Raw genomic sequence first — 20,387 nt, 5'->3', positions numbered from 1 at the left:
GCTAACGGAAAAATCTTTCCCGATGCGTATAAATGTTTTTATAGTAAAAAATATTGCCTTTCCGAACATTTTGCCCCACACACGACAGTAGGAAAGTGATATGTAATAAAACTTCTTAATGAAAAAAGTTGTTGCATTTGCTCCAAAAGTTTACGCCACCTCAAGGTTTGCAATGCGGAATTAAAATTTGCAATGTAATAAAACCATAATGAAAAATATTACATTGCGACATGTGAATTTTTATTCGTACATTTTATTACATTTCCCCCCTAGTGTTGCTTCACGTACATTGTGGCAAAACCAGTTTATTTCAATTTATTTTACTAATTCTGAGTCTATAATACTGATCCTTTAAGTGGACCTGTTCCCCAAGAAACAATTTCAAATACTTTTCTATCACGTTAGATGAGCAAAATATACTTTACTTACATCATATAGGTCATTTAAATTTTGTTTCCCTCATTCTTGTAATTCACAATAACAGCAAGCAAATAGGCTCCATTTTGTGGACACTGTCATTAGTCAATGAAAATTTCACCCCAAAATCTTGTGTATGAGCCAGAATGGAGGACTTAAAATAAAACCTTACCCCCAAAATGAATATTTATCCAAGTTTATATCATATTAAGTGGCATATTAAATAATCTTACCAAGCTGGAGTATAGATATGTTAATATTGCCCTTTTACATCTCTACACCACTTAGTGATGGTCTGTGTGCTGCCTCAGAGATCACCTGACCAGAAATACTGCAGCTCTAACTGTAACAGGAAGAAATGTGGAAGCAAAAGACAGAACTATATCTGTTAATTGGTTCATGTGACCTAACATGTTTGGTTTGTTTGTGTGCACCGTGAATCATAGGATCCCACGGGTGGCCGTTAATTTTTAAAATAGCAATTTTCTATTTAGGATTACCCAATGGCACATACTACTAAAAAAAGTAAATTACTATGAAAACTGTTTATTTACATGAAGCAGGGTTTTTCATATAGGCTGGTTTATGCAATATCTTTTTATAGAGACCTACATTGTTTGGGGGGTATAGTTTTCCTTTAATGCCCATGTGCAGGAGAATTGTGGGGAGACTAGAGACATCTATAAAGTGCTGAATAAAAAGTAAAAGTAATTGACTGCCCCGTCTCTATATATTTGGCAAAGAGGCAGGGCCAGCAATATTTGATCGACAGTTCACATATTTAAACGTCTTTTTAACAGGTATGAATGTTTTAATGAAAAAATAATAATTTGGATTTCATGTATAGTTTGCAGAGGACTTTGATTATACAGCTTTTAATGTTTGGGTGACAGGTCCACTTTAACCTTTTGCTTTCTGTCTCCTTTATCTTTCTAAATCACCATTGTAGGCAGCAGTAATTGTGTTAAACTCTCATCAGTTTTCCTGTGTAGTCTCTGTGTGCCTTGGCCAAATTTGGGGAGACCCGACCCTCAAATTTATTTACCGTAGGTTTATTATTATGTTTGTTCCATGAGTAGCGATGGGATCAGTGCAACCAGTATTGAGCTATAAAAGAAGGTTCACCCTAAATGCTTATAGCTTTCAAAAGATAAATTCAGACCTTAGGAACAAACATTTCTATTAATCAGTTTGCTTTAGAATACAGCATTAGTTATGTCATAATGTCATGTTAAGACCTGATTAAAATAGAATTGATGGATTAGAAAAAGTTTTTTTTTTTTGCTGAAAAAGCTTACCAGAAACATTTACATGTTTTTTATGTCCATCATTTATAATAAATAATTTTTCAACTCTGCACTAAATTTGGTTTCATCAAGACTATGTCAAGTGTTTTATTGCTAAGTGTCTATGTCATTGCTTTTAACAAGACCAACCTGCATTCCGTGTTGCCAACCTACTTATGCAGAGAGGACATTAATATACAGTATGTTGTTAGCACTCGGCACAAGCATTAAACCGGAAGTATCTATAATCCTGATTTCCACTGAATTTGGCACAATATTAATCTTGTGCAGTATATGTACAGACCCAAACCTGCAGTTACATAGAAATACATAATTCCTTCAAATTTGACATTCGTTGTAAATACATCTTACTTTCTTGCAGACCAAGAGGAGGCTGTCTCCAGTAATCCCCTAAAGGGGAGAAATTACTTCTCCGTAGACTCCATTTCAATTTTTTTTTTTAAATTTCATTTTTCTCTGTAATAATAAAACAGTAGTTTGTACTTGATCCGAACTAAGATATAATGAATCCTTATTGGAAGCAAAACCAGCCTATTGGGGTTATTTAATGTTTACATGATTTTCTAATAGACTTAAAGGAGAAGGATTGAAATGAAAATCGCTTTAATAATATTACCATGGTTCTACCACCCTATCCGTTATAGCCGTTCGGCTGAATTCGTATTATTCCTTCAGTTACAAGCATTGAAAGTGAGTCCTCTCTTCGTCAGATAACGGCTGCCATTTTCCCGCCACTGACGTCACTTCCGTCCGCGTCTCCTACATATTGCGCATGCGCAAAGGTTTTTTTCTCTTGACCTTGCGAGTCATCAAGCACCTAAGCTGTGCAACAAACTATAATCACACGCGAATAGCAGCATGAAGATTGCTCCATCTTTACCCTCATGTAACCACTGGACACCAATGTTTTCTGCAAACATCATTTTTCAACATATGTTTCATTACATCAAGCTTTATTATCTTTATGACATAATAAAATATGAAATTAATGGTTTTTATTAAAGGTGTTGTTCACCTTCAAACAACTAGTTGTTTTCAGATCGATCACCAGAAATAACTGATATATATATATATATATATAAAACTTTGATATGAACAGAATAGTACAGTATCTTATGCCCTATCTACAATGCCCTGCGCAAAATGATGTTCCAGCCTCAGTTGCAGCTGTGAGCGACAGACTTAATAGCTTGGAGTTAGATTTTGTTCTTCCTTTCAGCATCAAGAAACAAGTTTGACTGTTCAACGGCACATGAGTCAGTTTGCATGCAGAGGCAGGAGAAAATTCATGCTTTGAACGCTTGGCAGAATTCACTTTTTCACATTTATTTTTGATGAGGTTCAGCATAGACTTCTGTTTTAGATTAAAACCTTTCTTATATTCGTATATGTTTGTCCCATTATATTAGATGTTTGAGGGAAATGCATATGCTAGGAGCACATTTACTTAGCTCGAGTGAAGGATTAGAAGGAAAAATACTTCGAATTTCGAAGTATTTTTTTGGCTACTTCGACCTTCGACTACAACTTCGAATCGAACGATTCGAACTAAAAATCGTTCGACTATTCGACCATTCAATAGTCGAAGTACTGTCTCTTTAAAAAAACTTTGACCACCTACTTCGCCACCTAAAACCTACCGAGCACCAATGTTAGCCTATGGGGAAGGTCCCCATAGGCTTTCTAGGCAATTTGTGACCGAAGGAAAATCGTTCGATCGATGGATTAAAACCCTTCGAATAGTTTGATTCGAAGGATTTTCGTTCGATCAAAGGAATTGCGGTAAATCCTTCGACTTCGAAGGATTTAACTTCGATGGTCGAATATCGAGGGTTAATTAGCCCTCGATATTCGACCCATAGTAAATGTGCCCCTAAGTGTTGGTTTGGTAAAGTGTATACTGTTACTTTTTCGCTATTTATACAGAGTTACCATACAATAGATATTACGATTACAATTAATATAGTTTAATAGATCCGAGAGATTGGCAGTAGGGAGAGAAATCAGCAAAGCAACTGGAATCCTAAACACTAGAATCCTTAGAAAACGTCTTTTTTTCCCCTCACATCTCTGGGTTTAATTAAATCTAGTCTATCACCAACTCCATGAAGCAGCTTTCATAGACTTCTCTAAGTTAGAACTATAGATGTATATGGTAGGAAAATACAGATTAAACCACATAGCTACACGACTCCCTAAACCAGCTTCTCTCCAATGTGCTAAAATAAGCATTTTAAAAATAATAAGTTTATCCATTTTTATATTAAATAAAGGATACAACAGTATTTAAAGTGAGTCTTCCTGAGGAGGTGAAAGTGATGTATTATTGCTTGGCTTCGACCAAAAGATACAGTTACGTTTCAAGCCACATCCGGGCTCTTTATCAAACTAACGGATACATTTATCCGACTTCCTTTTAAGGCACTCTGTAAAGCACCCTCTAGTGTTCTTTGGCTAATATAGATCACGATATATTTAACAATTAGCATACAATTTATCCAATTTTATAGTGTAACAATTCATGTGTAGACATTGTATCTTATTGCCACTGGCACTTATCTGTTTTTAATTTTGATTTTAATATTTATTTTTTACAGATTAAATTATACACAATTATGCGAACAGTGTGGAAGACAGGAACAGATAAGTGCCAGTGGCAATAAGATACAATGTCTATACATGAATTGTTACACTGTATAACATTGGATAAATTGTATGCTAATTGTTTTAAATAGATTGTGATCTATATTAGCCAAAGAACACTAGAGGGCGCTTTACAGAGTGCCTTAAAGGAAAACTATACCCCCAAAATGAACACTTAAGCAACAGATAGTTTATATCAAATTGAATGACATATTAAAGAATCTTACCAAACTGGAATATATTTACATAAATATTGCCCTTTTACATCACTTGCCTTGAACCACCATTTTGTAACTCTATCTGTGCTGTCTCAGAGATCACCTGACCAGAAATACTACAACTCTAACTGTAACAGGAAGAAGTGAGGAAGTAAAAGGCAGAACTCTGTCTGTTAATTGGCTCATGTGACCTTACATGTGGTTTGTATGTGTGCACAGTGAATCTTACGATCTCAGGGGGCGGCCCTTATTTTTTAAAATGGCAATTTTCTATTTATGATCACCCAATGGCACATACTACTAAAAAAGTATATTATTATGATAATGGTTCCATTTACATGAAGCAGGGTTTTACACATGAGCTGTTTTACTCAGTATCTTTTAATAGAGACCTACATTGTTTGGGGGGTATAGTTTTCCTTTAAAAGGAAGTCGGATAAATGTTGGTTTGATAAAGAGCCAGGATGTGGCTTGAAACTTAACTGCATCTTTAGGTCGTAGCCAAACAATAATAAAGGCTTTTGATTTATGAAAACGGTGCTGTCCATTATCGAAATTTTATCCATATGCCTTACGACTTGGTCTTTGAAGCTTCTGCTATAGATGGTGCTTGATTCTTATCTCTCAGATTTATAGGTGTGTGTATGGTTTGTGTTGCTTGAAGACAGGATACATCTGGTTGTGTTAATATGTTTAAGTTGATACATTTAGTCCACTGTAAGAAGTTTTTCAAATGCAAATATTAATGAGTATAATTCTGGAAAAGTTGCAGAATCCTTGTTGATTATTAGGGCTGGATTATGATATAAAGAGAAGTTCAACAAAGGCTAAAAAACTTGAATACGGAAACAAGGCAAAGAAAAGACTCTCATGGTGGACAGATTAAAAAATGAATATGCTTAAGGTGTGGGTAGCAGAGAACAGGTTTCGAAATTATATAAATGTTGGATTGCACCTCCATTTCTGTGTTTAAAATAGGGAAGCCTTCCAGGACCATTCATGTCATTACAATGCAGTTGAAAAAGCGTATTGATGCCTTGACAAGGCTCACAAGGAACAGCACTACATGAGTTTAATTCATGTCGTATGGGAAAATCCAGAGATAGGCAAAAGTGAAATAATTTTAGCATCTCTAATTACATACTGCATCCAGATATTAGGCAGATGATTTGGTGGAAAAAAACCCCACCCTGATATGTGTATGCCAAAGCATTAGCAGTATTCTGTTATCAGAGAAGCTATTTAAAGAAATATAGAACATTATGGATGGCTTTGCTGCCTAACACATATTCTATTATTTTTGAGTGGACTGCTTAATGCCAAGTCTCGTGATACACCGATAAGGCAAATTGCATTATTGGTACTGAATACTTGCAAACATTACTTGCAGCCTTGGCCTCTTCACCCCATTAACTTTTCTTCTTCTTTAGGGCTCTTACAGACGAGCGTTTTTACCTGCGCTCCCTGCGTTCCGTTTTTCTGCGTTCAGTCGTAGGGGAGCGCAGGAATAGACGCATTACATTTTTTCCAATGGGGCTGTACTAACACAGGCGCGTGTAGGCGCCGAACGCAGGTTGAGACGCAACATGCTGCATTTTTCCTGCATTCGGCGCCTACACGCGCCTGTGTGAGTACTGCGCAAATTCACTAACGAACGCTGGCGTAGTTTCGCTAGTATTACTTCGCAACCTTACGCCAGGTGAATCTTCGCTAGCGACGAAACTACGCAAATTCACTAACTTGCGCAGTGTAGCGAACGCTACCTTTTACGCTAGACTTCCTTCGCCACCTCAGACCTGGCGAAGCGCAATAGAGTAGATAGGGATTGTTTCAAAAAAAGTCAAAATTTTTTCTAAGTCCCAAAAAACGCTGGCGTCTTTTCTACATGGCGGGTGATAGGCTGAAAAAGATCAAAAAATTTTTGGGGCTCCCCTTCCTCCCCCCTACATTTCCCGACTCATGGCAACTTACCTAGACAGTGGGCACATGTGTAGGGCAAAATAAAATTTTTGTTGGCTGATTTGAAGGTTTTCTAGGCATTTGTAGTGCAGATACGTGTTCCTCCATTGAAATTTGAATTTCGCGCCGTATGCAAATTAGCCTTCGCTAGCGCAACTTCGCTTTATATAGCGAAACAACGCTAGCGCAACTCCGCAACCTTTCGCTACCCCTGTGCACAACTTCGCATTTTAGTGAATTTGCGGAGCGCTGGCGAAAATTCGCCTGGCGAAGAGCGGCGAAGTTGCGCCTGGCGCAACTTTGATACTTAGTGAATTTGCCCCTTTGTGCATTGCAACTTGATGCACCACGCCTTGTCCATAATATGTTGATGTATCTAATATGTTATTTTCAATTTACAGTATACTATAATTTCAGCCCTATGACTTGACTTGAATACTTAATAAAAATTATTGTGAAAGGAAGAGTCATAAGGAGCAATTTGCAATATTATGACCAGTTTGACAAAGCACTGCTGGTGACCAGTATATTTAGTTCTATGCATTCTGAACAAAACATGGAAATGATTAAATGATTATTCAATCTGATGGTAAATTGTGTATTTGATGTTAGGGAATCAAATAGGTTTAGCTTCCATTTGCACTTTTTTTTTTGCACCTTTTTATATCTTTTCAGGCAGAATAACAAATAGTGTATTTTTATAGAAATTGTGAAAATGAAATGGTAATGAGGAGCATGATAGGTCAACATGACCTTGTATAAAACCTTTGGATGAGATTTGTTACCTTGCAGATTAAATAAACAAAAGTCCTGTGTGTAGGTTAATGCTTGTATAGCTTGCATTGTAATATTTGCAAAGTTCTTATTAGCGATCATCAGATGTTCTGATCCCTTGACTTATAATTAATAACTCTCAGTTTTTAAAATGTTAACTAATCTTTAAACTTTGGCAGCTGGGGAAAGTTATAGCTCAAGAAAAATTTATGTTGGGGTTAAAAATGTACCTGTCCATTTCTCTTTTGAGAAAAAGTTATTGTTTGACGACAACTTCCTGTAGAGAACCCCCCTATCCAGCTGCTCTCCTATGAGGGAGCAAGAGTGTGGGGTATGAGGCATACTAGTGAGCGGGGGGCATGGGTTGGGGTTGTGACATCACTGAATGTATTCACAAACCTTAAATGTTTATAAACATCTCACGATCCTAATTAACATTCTAATGCCTGCAATATATTCTTTTGCATATGCTGGAAACATTCAATCTGCTCCTTTCTTTCTGAATACTGTTATATAATCAGGGGTGCTGCTGTCATGCGGCAAGTTGAGAAACACTCCTCAGACGGCAGCAGGCCTGCAAGTTACCAGGGATGTCAAAAAAACTTTAAAAATCAGAACTTTGGTTCTGTTAGTGCAGAGAGCGCACTAGTGCTCTCTGCACTAGCGATTCAGCTCGCCTACACCTGCTCCAACACTCTAAATGGTATGTGCCAGGTGCAGGGCATCAGAAAAGGCACCTCAGGGTGGCAAGGGCCACCAAAAGCCTCTGGATCAGGGGCGGTTTCGTGATGCGGCGCCCCTAAGGCCGCATGGTCCGAGCGCCGGCTGCATCTTACGCGCATGCCCCCTCCTTGTGAGGACACATGGTCCTAGCGCCGGCTCCATAGCGCACACACATTCCCCACACATGCGAGCACGCTCTCAAGCACAGGAGCACTGGGGAGCTTTGAGTCCCTAGTACTCTTTAGGGATGCGGCTGGGCGGCATGCCACCCCTAAAATTTTTCTGCCCTAGGCCCAGGTCTTTGTTACCTCGCCACAAACCTGAGCCTGCTCTAGATATTATTTACAATGCAATAATATAAATGAGCATAAAAGTTAGGATACAGAAAATTAATCACCCATATTTATGAACTAGTGGTGGGGATTAAAAATACCTACCAACAATGCTACCACTTGGCTGTATGGTGTAGGATTGCTGCAGAGGAGGCTGTCAAACTGGGAACAATATAAAGATGGTGGTTTTGCTGATTATTTCCTGGAGTTACACATAGAGGCATATATTTTAACATTGGGGACAGACTTCGCCAGCAATGTTGCCCATTGCAACCAACCAGCAATTAGATTTGAACAGTTGCCTACAAGTTAGAAAACAAAAGCAAAGCTCTGATTGGTTGCTATGGGCAACATCACCAGGGATGTTTGTCTCCAATGATAATAAATACACCCCATAGTCAAGGTCCATGGTTAAGTGCTAAAATAATCTTGAAAATATTTATGATGTAACCTTTTGACAATTGTGGCATGCCACCAGAGACTGTGCATGGCTTACCCTAGAAAGGGGTATGAGTTTAACAAGGTCTCAATATTATTAGGGAGCATCCTATCAAGGTTAAAGTCTGCATAGAGCACAGAGCTATATAGGACAATGTCAATAAGAAAATTCAAGGGTTTTCTTATGTAATCCTACTATAGGATAGAACTGAGGATTACAAAGCTGTGCATACAACACATGGTTCTGCAACTCCAACTGGCAGATAAATAAAGCTTGTGCCATAATCTGTTCAAATAACTCACCTTGTCTATATATAGAAAGACAAGCAGAGCTTGGAACTGTGAGTCACCAGTAGGAAAATGTATAATGCCATAAAGCAGTACTAAAAAATGAGTAACTGACACACACAAAAAAATCAGTGACTAGATAAGAAAGGGAGAAAATGTCATTAAAACAGTAGGTCTCATTTATGACAGTCATAGTTGTACAAAAATGAACAGTTCTTACATTTTACCATTCATTAAAATGTATGGGCATTCTCGTTTCTTTGATGCATATATTATCATATATATATGTTTGGAAGTTTTTCTAGTTTTTTTTTTACTGCTTTTGTAGAAACCCCTTTTGGTACTGTGTTTTCAAGGGGCCTTTAATGATGTTGCTGTTGGCATCAATGGAGAATGCCTTTAAAGCATTATATTTTCCCTTTGAAGACTTAATTTGTGAATGAAATCACATGAAAGTAGACCCACCAGCCATTTCTTTTTGTCAGTGGATGCAGCTCTAACTTTCAGTATACATTATTTCATAAAAACTGAACAGAGCTGAGTTCAGAGGAGTAAATTCATCTCTCTATCTCAGGTTTCATGCTGCAGCCCATGCTGTAAAAGACCGGTGGCCAAAAGTAAAAAATGTGACTTGGATTATCTTGCTATAAGTGCTGCAAAATATGTTTAAAAAAGGTATTGATTTAACTTAAGTTGCTGTTTATCATAATGCTAAAATTCAGATCATTACATTCCTATATCATCTCATAACGTTTAAGAAGGACATATTTAGAAGTATGCAAAAGACAGTATCCAATTCTGTTTTTAATATATCATTTATCTTTTTTCAAGAAACTGCCAAATGTCCTGTTTATTGATGAGCTTGAACCACGTCAAAGTGCATGGACTATCGTTCCTGCCATACCATAGTAAGTATTACATGTGACTCTTGAAATATATTCATGTCCATTATTGTACATAGATGGGTTTCTTTAATAGCAATACTCAGTTTCGGACTGGGGTGACAGGGGCCCACCAGAAAACCTTAGGCTGAGGGCCCACTTTCCAAACTATTATACCTCCTCTCCTCACTCAACCTCTTTATTCTCCTAGTCTCTTTTCTCTACATACTATACTCTATTCTTTTCTTCCATTATTAAGACTCTTTATTCCCATAAAGAAATAGGGAATGACCATGAAATAGGCCAAATGGCTAGAAGCAAGAGGCCCACTGACACCTGGGCCCACCGGGAGTTTTACTGGTATCCCTGTGGGCCAGTCCGACACTGGTAATTCTAAAATTACTGCTGAGTATGCATGGCTAGGTCCAAGTACTGTATCTGATAACTGTGTCCTTAGTCTTCTGCTTGACCCTAGCTGGGTTTGAAGTATCAGCTCCATGCATGCAAACACGGTAAGGACTCTTACATAGGAACGTTGGCTCGTGTGTTCACCTGCAGTGGTTCTTCTATGCATTCTACCTGTGTTTGATTTGTCTCATTGAGTACAGAAGCTATGGAAAGCAAGCTGTGATAATTCATGAGTTCCTTTGTAGTTAAATGCCTAAAAGAACCACTACAGTGGAAGGCATTAGCTCTAAAAGTGCAAAAGTACATTAAGCTGAATTTGCTGCCCATTAGCCACTTAGTTGAGTGTATATGCAGTGTAATTGTTACAAGATATGATGGCCAATATTTGGACTTTGTGGTTCCTAATTGTTGTTCCACACCCATCGCAGCTGCCTACTTTGGTTTCCTTTGTCTGGTCCTATTCTTAACTCTTTTTTTTTAACTACTTAGAATATCCTCATAGTCTACCGCAGGCATCAGCAACCTTTACTATCAAAAGAGCCATTTTGCCCCCTCTTCCGCTAAAGAAAAATAGTCTGGAGCCGCAAAACATAACACAGTTTATAAACTTTGAAAATTTTTAACCTTTTTTTAAAAGAAGTGCAATGTGTATGTGTAGGCCTACTTTGAAATAAATTAAACACTGAATAGCCCTATTAAATACTAGTGTTCTCATCTGTTTAATGTGACTTCGGTTTCTAAAGCTCCATGTTGATGTTCCGTCTCTTGTCTTGAGTGTGTGACCATGATAAGGACCATGATGAATCATCTTGCTGCGGCTCAGTCTTGCGTGTTACTCTTGGGTGTCTATACAGCCCTCGCACCTGCTGGCGGCTTCTTGAGTGTGCAACTGTGGTAAGCTAACCGCTAGCTTTACGTGGTCGCACACTCATAGCTGTATAGACGACATGACATGCAAAGCCTCAAGACAGAGCCGCAGCAAGCAGGATGAAGAGCTGCATGAGGCTCCGGAGCCACGGGTTGCCTACCCCTGGTCTACCCTATTTTAATGGCCAGAGATGCCAAATCTGAAAAAGATAAGGAATTCTAATTCAAACATTTAAAGTGGCTCATGTGGCATTTTGAGTTCAATGGTTTGCCTGGGGAAAACTGTAGTAATTGCCTGCCACTGCTTCCCACTGAAAGCCACAGAAACACTTTTCCCATAAGTGTAGATGATACTAAAAGTGGTACTTGTCTCTGTCAGTGAGTGTTGTAGGCAGACAGTGTCTCATGTTTTTGAATAGATAGCTTTAAGGCCATTATTACCTCCATGTTTCTCTTTGGCATTTGTGACATCTTGACCATCGGGGTGCTCTCATAGTCCTTAGGTTAATACTGGAACCATGAGGTCCTCAAGTTGAGATGAAAAAAGTATATAAAGTATCTCCATCTTTAGCCCTCCAGCTCCAGCTGTTGCTGGTTCCTAAAAATCATAGTGAAATATTAGTAGCAGGGTCTCATACCAGACACACTTAGGGGGTTATTTATTAAAGTCTGAATGCCAAAAACTCGAAAAATTTTAGTTTTTTTGTAACTATAAAATCAAAAACAAAACTCAAATTTTTCTGGGGTTTATTATACCCTGAGGATGAAAAAAGTCAGAATCCGAAAATTTTTCGGGATTTATTATACCTTGAGGATGAAAAAAGTCAGAATCTGAAAATCTGGCATCTCAGACCTGCCGAGGTAGTATATAAGTCAATGGGAGAGAAGTCCCGAATATATCCTGAACTGTGCTGTGTTTTGTGCAATAATCTGAAGATTTTTTGGTTTTTCCGGCAAAAATCCAGGACAAATCTGATTTTTCGGGTGGAAAATCAGAAAAATTCATATGATTCGAGATTTCATACAGAGTTTTTTTTCAAGTTTTTTCCCAAACTGGAATTTGGTAAAATGTATTGCTAAATAAGGGGAAATAGCCCGTGCGGATTTGGTCAGAGTATATTTCAGAAAATAATGAGATCAATTCGGATTTTGATAAATAACCCCCTTAAAGTACACGCTGAAACTCTCAAGTATTACATACACAGTGTAATAATATTTTATTTATACTTTAACAATTCCTACTAAAGCCTGAAGCTCAATGAATTGCTACATTGGGAAGTAACCTGAGGAACTACCTGTAGCTCTGCATCAGTCAGAACCCACTTTAGTAGAACATATTTGCAAAACAGAAAATCTAGAAAGAAGTTGCTGTAGTAGAATATTTGTGTGATTATATCTTACATGTATTTGTTGAGAATATTTAATTAAACAAATTGTAGTGTTGAGGAGGGAAAAATTTAAGACACTTCATATGCCATATTATAATGGTGGGTTTAGCATATCTGAGCAGCAGTAGCAGCTCTTAATTAAATTGGGATAGACGCCTCTGAACAAATTGACTTCATTAAATTTTCATTATCTACTGAGAAAGATGTTTTCTAAGGCTAGAATAATAGATCTGTTTTAGAGATTTTGAGCCAAATCTATACTGCTCTGCTGAAAGAAAAATTAGTTTCATTCTAGAGATTTACATTGCAGAGGGTTAAGACATTATAGATAGTGACAGAAACAAAGAAGTGATTTCTCAATGGTGATTAAAATAATGGTACTAAAGTATAGTAGGGCTTCAGAAAGAGGAATTTTATGTGCTTGTAATGGCAGATTGTTATTGGAGTTAATTAGCACGTTTAGTACAATGCAGAATATAACTGATATATTTTGCTTGCATCTTTTTTGGATATCCAATTGCAATTCCCCAGTTCTCAATCACAATTCCTTTTTTCCCTATGGAGAAAACCTCTCTAAGCCTTCTAGGTAATGTCACCACTGGTTTGCTTGTGTTGGTTATTGGTTCCGTTACATGTGTTTGATTTGAGAACTAGGAAATAAGAATAAGTGGTAACACCATGTTTTATTCTTGGAAGAAATTTTAACTACATTGAAAGCAGCTAATGGGTAGTTCTCAGACTAGAGGAACATTTGGGCAATTTTCATAAAGAAAACAATACATGAAAACAAGTAAATGTACTGTAAGTAGTAGTTAGTTCACACACACATCAATAGTTATAATTCCCTAATTATCACCTCAGCAGAGGAGGCTATATTATATAAGTGATTGCTTGGCTGCTGCCTCATCATATTAAAGGGGAAGTATCGCGAAAATTGAATATAAGCTTCATCATACTGAAATAAGATTTTTTTTTAAATATAATCAATTTAAAATTCTGTATTGTTTCTGAATAATCAAGTTTATCTTCACTATTCCTCTTTCAGCATCTGTTTCTCTTAATGCAGGAGTTGGGTGTCGGATATTCAATGACAGTTAGATCCAATATATCTTATAGGGGGGGACTCCTTTTGCCTAGAAGATGTATTAGAGCTCACTCTATTAAAATCACCAGACATCATGTCTCTCTACATGCAGGATTTGTGCAAAAGGCAGTTATTTTTGTTTTGCACTGGAATCTGTTATTTGACTGAGCTCTAATTCATTTGCTATGAAAGGAAGCCCCCCCCCATAAGATATATTGGATCTAACTGTCAATGACTATCTGACACCCAACTGCCTGCATTGTTAAACCAGAATTAAACTGGAAATGCAGAGATCATTCAGTTGTAACTTTAACAGAATAAGAAATTAAATGTGCTTGTGTCAATATGAGAAAATTAAAGCATCACTGGAACATTACTTCATGCGCATAAATAAAAAGTTACTTTAAGTTAAGGTTCAGTAGAAATCTAATCGAAAGTGTCCAAGTTTGCAAGAATATACAAGAAGACAATTTAATAGTTCAGACTATTGTGCTGACTGATGCAACACTTAGGGGAATATTTATCAAGGTCTGAATTTATCGTAGTATTTCTAAGTTAGAAATCCGAGCAACTCCGATTCCCCAAATAGACCTTATTTATGAAGAAGAAAGCCCGAAAAAAGTGTGTCGGGCAAACTTCTGAGGTTTCCCCAAAAACTCTGACTTGTTTGTGGTTTCTGCGAAAAAAAACTCCGAAATCTACGAAAAAATCTTAGTTTTCAGAGCTTTTTACGCAGAGACTACAAACTCATCGGATTTCAGTACAGACATCAGTTCAGACACGGTGACCTTCCCATTGACTTATACAGGACTTAGAGAGCTTTTAGATGCTGGGGTTTCAGATCCTGAGTTTTTAGACCATCGAACTTTAATAAATCATAAAAAATTATTAGTTTTCTTTTTCCCTCCGAAAACCACAAATTATTTGAGGTTCGGATATTTGGACCTTGATAAATAACCCCCTAAGATGCTCATGGTTTACTGGGCAAGGAAGATGCTAGCTAGCACTTGAATTAAAATGAATATATAACAATATTGTTGCACTTCAGAGTGGTGGACAAAAGTCTTGTCTGCATTCATCTACTACAAATTCCAGCCTGGTCCCTTTATTGATGGCATGTGTACCCAACATGGCCAGTCACATATTGTTCAAACTGGTGTTTTTCCTATTTGGTACAGGTATATATTCAGGAAGCCCCTTATCCTGAAAGCTAAGAATTACAGGAAGGCTGTCTCCCATAGAGACCATTTTAAGCAACAAATTCTAATTTTAAAAAGTATTTTACTCTATAATTCTACAGTACATTGATTTGCAGCTTTGTTGTCATTGGGGTCTTGGCAAACAAAAAAATAAAACATATGAGCATACTAGTGTATATGAGCTTGATCTTGTAATAAGGAGAGAGCACCCGTAGGTCTACTATTTCTTCACATTTCAGAAGAAATGGATAATGACAAAGATGTTGTGTTTTGGTGCTTCATAAGTGACCTTATGAAGCACCAATGCAGATCACTTCATTTAGTGGCCAGGAATGTATAGGACACTAGAAAGTGTCTAACATTGTTATAACAGGAGTGCATTTTTAATGACATATTTACTTAAAGGAGTAGCATACCCTTTTAACCCCCCCCCCCCTTTAATATGTGTTTGTAGAGATCTCCCAGGTCATACACAAGGCTTGCTCAAAAACATAATTTCAGATGTTATTTGATTTTTCTGCTCACGTAACAGATTGTATTGCTATTGTATTGCAACCTATATAAGAGGTTGCCTCTCCTTGCACGAAAAAGGTGATTTGCAAAGCTATCAATATATTTATCTGCAATGACTTTTGAAGGAAGAACTGTATCTCCCAGAACTAAAAAAAAAAGTCCATGACCAACCACCTTTTTTGTAGATGTTCTGAGGAAGACCTACTCGTTTCCCTCTGTGATAGCTTGGGAGGAAAATATCCAGTACATGGAGGACAAGAACAAATTGTTTCACTGCAGCTTCCATGAGTGTCAGTTCTTGTTTCCTAGTTTTCACACCCCAAACTTAGTTTTGTTGTATGCAATAAAACCACAGAAAAAATATTGTTTTCTTGTTTTGTTTTATGGTTTTAAATTTAGGAGGCTTTCAGTGGAGATAAAACATTCACTACCTTTTGCTTGACAAATGAACCTGTGATTGTTGGGAAGTAAGAGCAATTTGCTCTAGACTTTGTTTAATGCACCGAGCATGCAGCAGTTATCCAGCATTCTGACTGCCCTGTCATCTTTTTCTGATAGTTTACTATTGATTTTCCAAATAAGAATAGGGGACACAAATATAAACTTTCAAGAAAGGTCAGCTCCAAATAAAATTGCTACCCTTCTTGTGACTGTAAGGCTCTGCACATAAAATATTATGGCTTACAGAACACACAATTTACACGTTTCCTTTAATACTAGAGAACATTCAATTATACCAGAGAAGTTTGAAAAATAATGTTTTTCCTCTGGTAGAAAAGAAAGTACATTTATGATTTTTTTTTATGTTCTATGCAGTTATGGGGATTTTTTTTTATAATAAGGGGATTATTTATCAAAGGTCTAATTTCAAATGTATATGAATTTTTTCATATACTCCTAATAAATTCGAATAAACTCGCAACTCAAATTGGAGGTTATTTATGAAAAAACTTGAACGTCTAATATTCAATGGAATAGTCCAGACCCGTAAATTCAAATCGAATTTGAATCGAGTTTTCCTCTCTAATGTCAGGAAGTCAATTAACATATTCAATTGGTTCAACGGATCTCTGCCATTGACTTGTAAATTAACTCGGCAGGTTTTAGGAGGAGAATATTCGAATTTGAACTGTTTCCATGGTCGAGGTGTGATACATTTCATAATAGAATTTACATTTGAGTTGGTGTTTTTAAATTTGAATTTGTGAGTTTTGACAAAAAAATTCAAATTCGAATTTACCATTTGAACCTTAATAAATCTGCCTCCAAGCATTTAGGCAAATCTTTTCTAGAAAGCACTGTTTTTAAACTCACAATACTTACTATCCTAAAGAACAACCCGCTGGGTGACGGATAATTTTCAACGATTTTGTCCATATGGTTAAAGATGAGTGAAAGTGGTTCATTTTGCCTCTCCTAAAAGTTCATGAAACATTGGAAAATTTTGCAAATCCACAAAATTAAGCAAAAATCCATTGGCACACATGTTTTTTTGTTAGGAGAATAACAAAGGGGCAGTTCTTTGTTGTTTTTTTTTTTTTTTTACTGTTAAAGGGATACTGTCATGGAAAAACATGTTTTTTCCAAAACATCATTTAATAGTGCTGCTCCAGCAGAATTCTGCACTGAAATCCATTTCTCAAAAGAGCAAACAGATTTTTTTATATTCAATTTTTGAAATCTGACATGGGGCTAGACATTTTATCAGTTTCCCATCTGCCCCAGTCATGTGACTTGTGCCTGCACTTTAGGATGGAATTACTTTCTGGCAGGCTGTTATTTCTCCTATTTAATGTGACTGAATCAGTCTCAGTGGGACTTGGCTTTTACTATTAAGTGCTGTTCTTAGATCTTCCAGGGAGCTGTTATCTTGTGTTAGGGAGCTGGTGATATCACTCCAACTTGCAACTTACAGTAGTAAAGAGTGATCGAAGTTTATCAGATCTTGCATCAAATCCTTTCTGCCAAAAATGCATTAAAGTAGAAAAAATGCTGGCGACTTTTCCTTTTTTTTAAGTGGGATTGCCTGCAAAAGTCCTAACTATTAAACTGTTTTGGTTTAACATTTTTCCCCAGACTTTTGAAGGCCATGGAACATTTTTACAGTGGGCTCATGTGTACGGCATTATATGATTTCTTTTGTCTTTATTAAGGTTCCTTGGACATTTGTAAGAAAAAGTGGCCAAACTAAGCATTTGCACCAACATCTCTAATAAAGACGTCCATACAACTTTAATGTACCCGCCCTATTCAAATTGACCTAGGCGTAAGCTCACTAGCGGCTTTTCACTTGGCATAAACGAGCGCTAGAGAATTTTCGATATGAAATGCTCGAACTGAAGAACTATCGCTAGCAAAAAGTCGCCAGCGTTTGTCGCCCAGGACGCAATTTCGCATTTTAGTGAATTAGCGTAGTGGTAAAAAATTTGCGCCTGGCGAAGTGTGTGAAACTGTTGCTGTCGACAATTTGCCCTTCAGTTTTTAAACTCCCATGAACTCGAAAATTCGACCAACTGCAATTTATTGAAATTCAAATTTTTCAAACTCGGGTGAATGGGATCAACCCGCATACTCAAATCGAATTCTAACTGATTTTCAGGAAGGCTGCAAACAACTCCAAATTGATCCGATTATGTCTCTCATAGGCTAAAACAGCAATTTGGCAGATTTAAGGTGGCGAATAGTCAAATTCGAATTCTTAATAGACCAGTACATGAATTTTGAAAATCGAATTCGAATTTCTTTAAAAACTCGAATCGAATTTTACCTATTCCCTAGTTGAATTTCAAAAGAGTTTAAAAAGAGTTTAAAAACTCTAAAATTCTAATTTTCACTTCGACTCTTGATAAATCTGCCCCTAAATAAACCCAATAACCTGGTTTTGCTTCCAATAAGGATTAATTAAAACCTTAGTTTGGATCAAGTACAATGTACTGATTTATTATTACAGAGAAAAAGGAAATATTTTTTTAAAAATTTGGATTATTTGATTTTAATGGAGTCTATGGGAGACAACCTTTCCATAATTCCGAGCTTTCTGGATAATGGGTTTCCGAATAACGGGTCCCATACCTGTATCTCCTAATATAGTTATTAGGCTTGATTCTTAGAATGAATTACGTTTTAAAATAAAAATCACTTTATTATTTACGTCAATGCTATGCTAATGAAGTTAGATTTAGCTTACAATATATGTCAGGAGACAAGTTCGAAGTATGAAATTGCAGTTATAAGTTTAGACTTTGCGCTAATGTTTCTGCCTCACATTCCTGGCATTTAAGAACCATGTTAATTACTCTAACAGGTTGTTTTTATTCATTTGGGAACTGTGTGCTGCCGTATTAGTATTAAACAGATGTCCTAAAGGTGCTAATAAAACAGATGCATGCATGTGCTGACATTCACATTATTCACTTACAAAGTGCACAGTATGACTGCTGTGACGACTTAGGCTCTAATGATAATGAATGGAACCGTCTTGTGCAAAAACTAACTATACATGATTAGACTTTGTGTAGACGAGCTCTGAAGAATGACTCATACTGTAGCTCATACTAGAAAAACAGAGATCTTGAAAAGGCTTTATTGCAAAAACATTAAAGTCATGGAAAATCAATATAGGGAATCCACCTCCTCTCCATTAAGGAATTTGCAAGAAACTTGGGATGCACTGAATCCAGGATTCGGTTTGGCCAGGATTTGGCTGAATCCTTGTGCCTGGTTGTTACTGGAAACCACTAATGAACACACCTAGCACCCGATCCATTGTTTTTGTCTGTGATGTGATTCTATATCAGTCATTAATTGGCATCTGTTAATTAAAAAGCATTTATTTAACAAAAGTTACAACTAAAACAGAAATCTGTACTAGCCAAAACATATAGATATAAAAGAAAGATATCCTAAGTATAAAACAGCAAAAAACTGACATTAAGGTAAAATATAACATGTCCATTTGTTTAAGGATAAGGAAAGGCTAAAATTAAGTAAGGTTTATTAGAAAGGTCTATATAAATACACCAGTAAAGCCTCAAAGTAATGCTGCTCTGAGTCCTCTGTCATAAGAAACACTGCATTTCTTTCCTTCTATTGTGTACTCATGGGCTTCTGTATCACCTCCATATTAAACCTCCAGGGTACGGCCTTGAGCATGCTCAGTTTGCTCCTCTCCCCCACCCTGCTGTAATCTGAGCCCATATCTATGAGCCAGCAGGGAGAGACTCAGGCAGGAAGTGATGTCAAACCAAGCCAATATGGCAGCTACTATCCTAAACAAACAGAGAGAGTTCTAGAGCTGTTTACTCAAGTATGGTAAACATTCTGCAGAATAAATATAGTGTTATAGCTTACACTATTGTGGCTAATCTACTGGCAATAAACTGTTTCAGTAGCTTTCCTTCTTTATTATAGAATGCCAATAGCAAACTGGTGCAGTGCTCTTTAGTAGCTGCAAAGGAGTCTAATATTTTCTTATGCGTCTGGCTTTAGACAGTCTGCTCCACTTTGCTTTCTCTGAGGGTTTTCAATAAACTCTAGCAACTCTAAGAATAAAACAGTGAATTGAAAAAATCGCATTTACAGTTTTACTTTCAGGTTTTTCTTCAGGTAATAAATCTTGAAAATTCATCTACAGTAATTTGACTGTGAGCTTTAGCACAAAAAACTTGAATTCTAACAATGACAAATTTGCCCCATAAAGTAAATTAAAATAGTTCAAATAAATTGGGCATTTATGTCACACCATGCATTTTAATTCATTATGCTTTAATCCAAACTTCTTTTCAAGTTTTGCAGATACTTATGGCAGAAACTCATCGTGGATATTTTTTTGCGAAGAGGAAACAATCATAAACCTTCCAAAGCTTTTGATGACACTTCAAAAATTTGAAAAGTCTAAGGTACATCATATGATCTGCTCATTGCACATTCCAATATGTTATATCTGTAT

At 36.8% G+C, this 20,387-nt stretch overlaps 1 protein-coding gene across 2 annotated transcripts in view; it reads left to right on the top strand.

Annotated features, from left to right (window-relative positions):
• The window catches only part of LOC108709947 (beta-1,3-glucosyltransferase), a 204,796-nt gene that overhangs the window by 106,165 nt on the left and 78,244 nt on the right, over nucleotides 1-20,387 (top strand). For both annotated transcript variants that reach the window (XM_018250251.2, XM_018250250.2), the window contains exons 5-6: nucleotides 9,931-10,007; nucleotides 20,226-20,337. In XM_018250251.2, coding sequence (XP_018105740.1) covers nucleotides 9,931-10,007; nucleotides 20,226-20,337 — 189 coding nt within the window. The remainder of the gene's footprint in view (nucleotides 1-9,930; nucleotides 10,008-20,225; nucleotides 20,338-20,387) is intronic.

This window comes from Xenopus laevis, chromosome 2S (genome assembly GCF_017654675.1).
Source record: "Xenopus laevis strain J_2021 chromosome 2S, Xenopus_laevis_v10.1, whole genome shotgun sequence".
Lineage (NCBI taxonomy): Eukaryota > Metazoa > Chordata > Amphibia > Anura > Pipidae > Xenopus > Xenopus laevis.
This window is presented reverse-complemented; position numbering and strand designations above follow the sequence as displayed.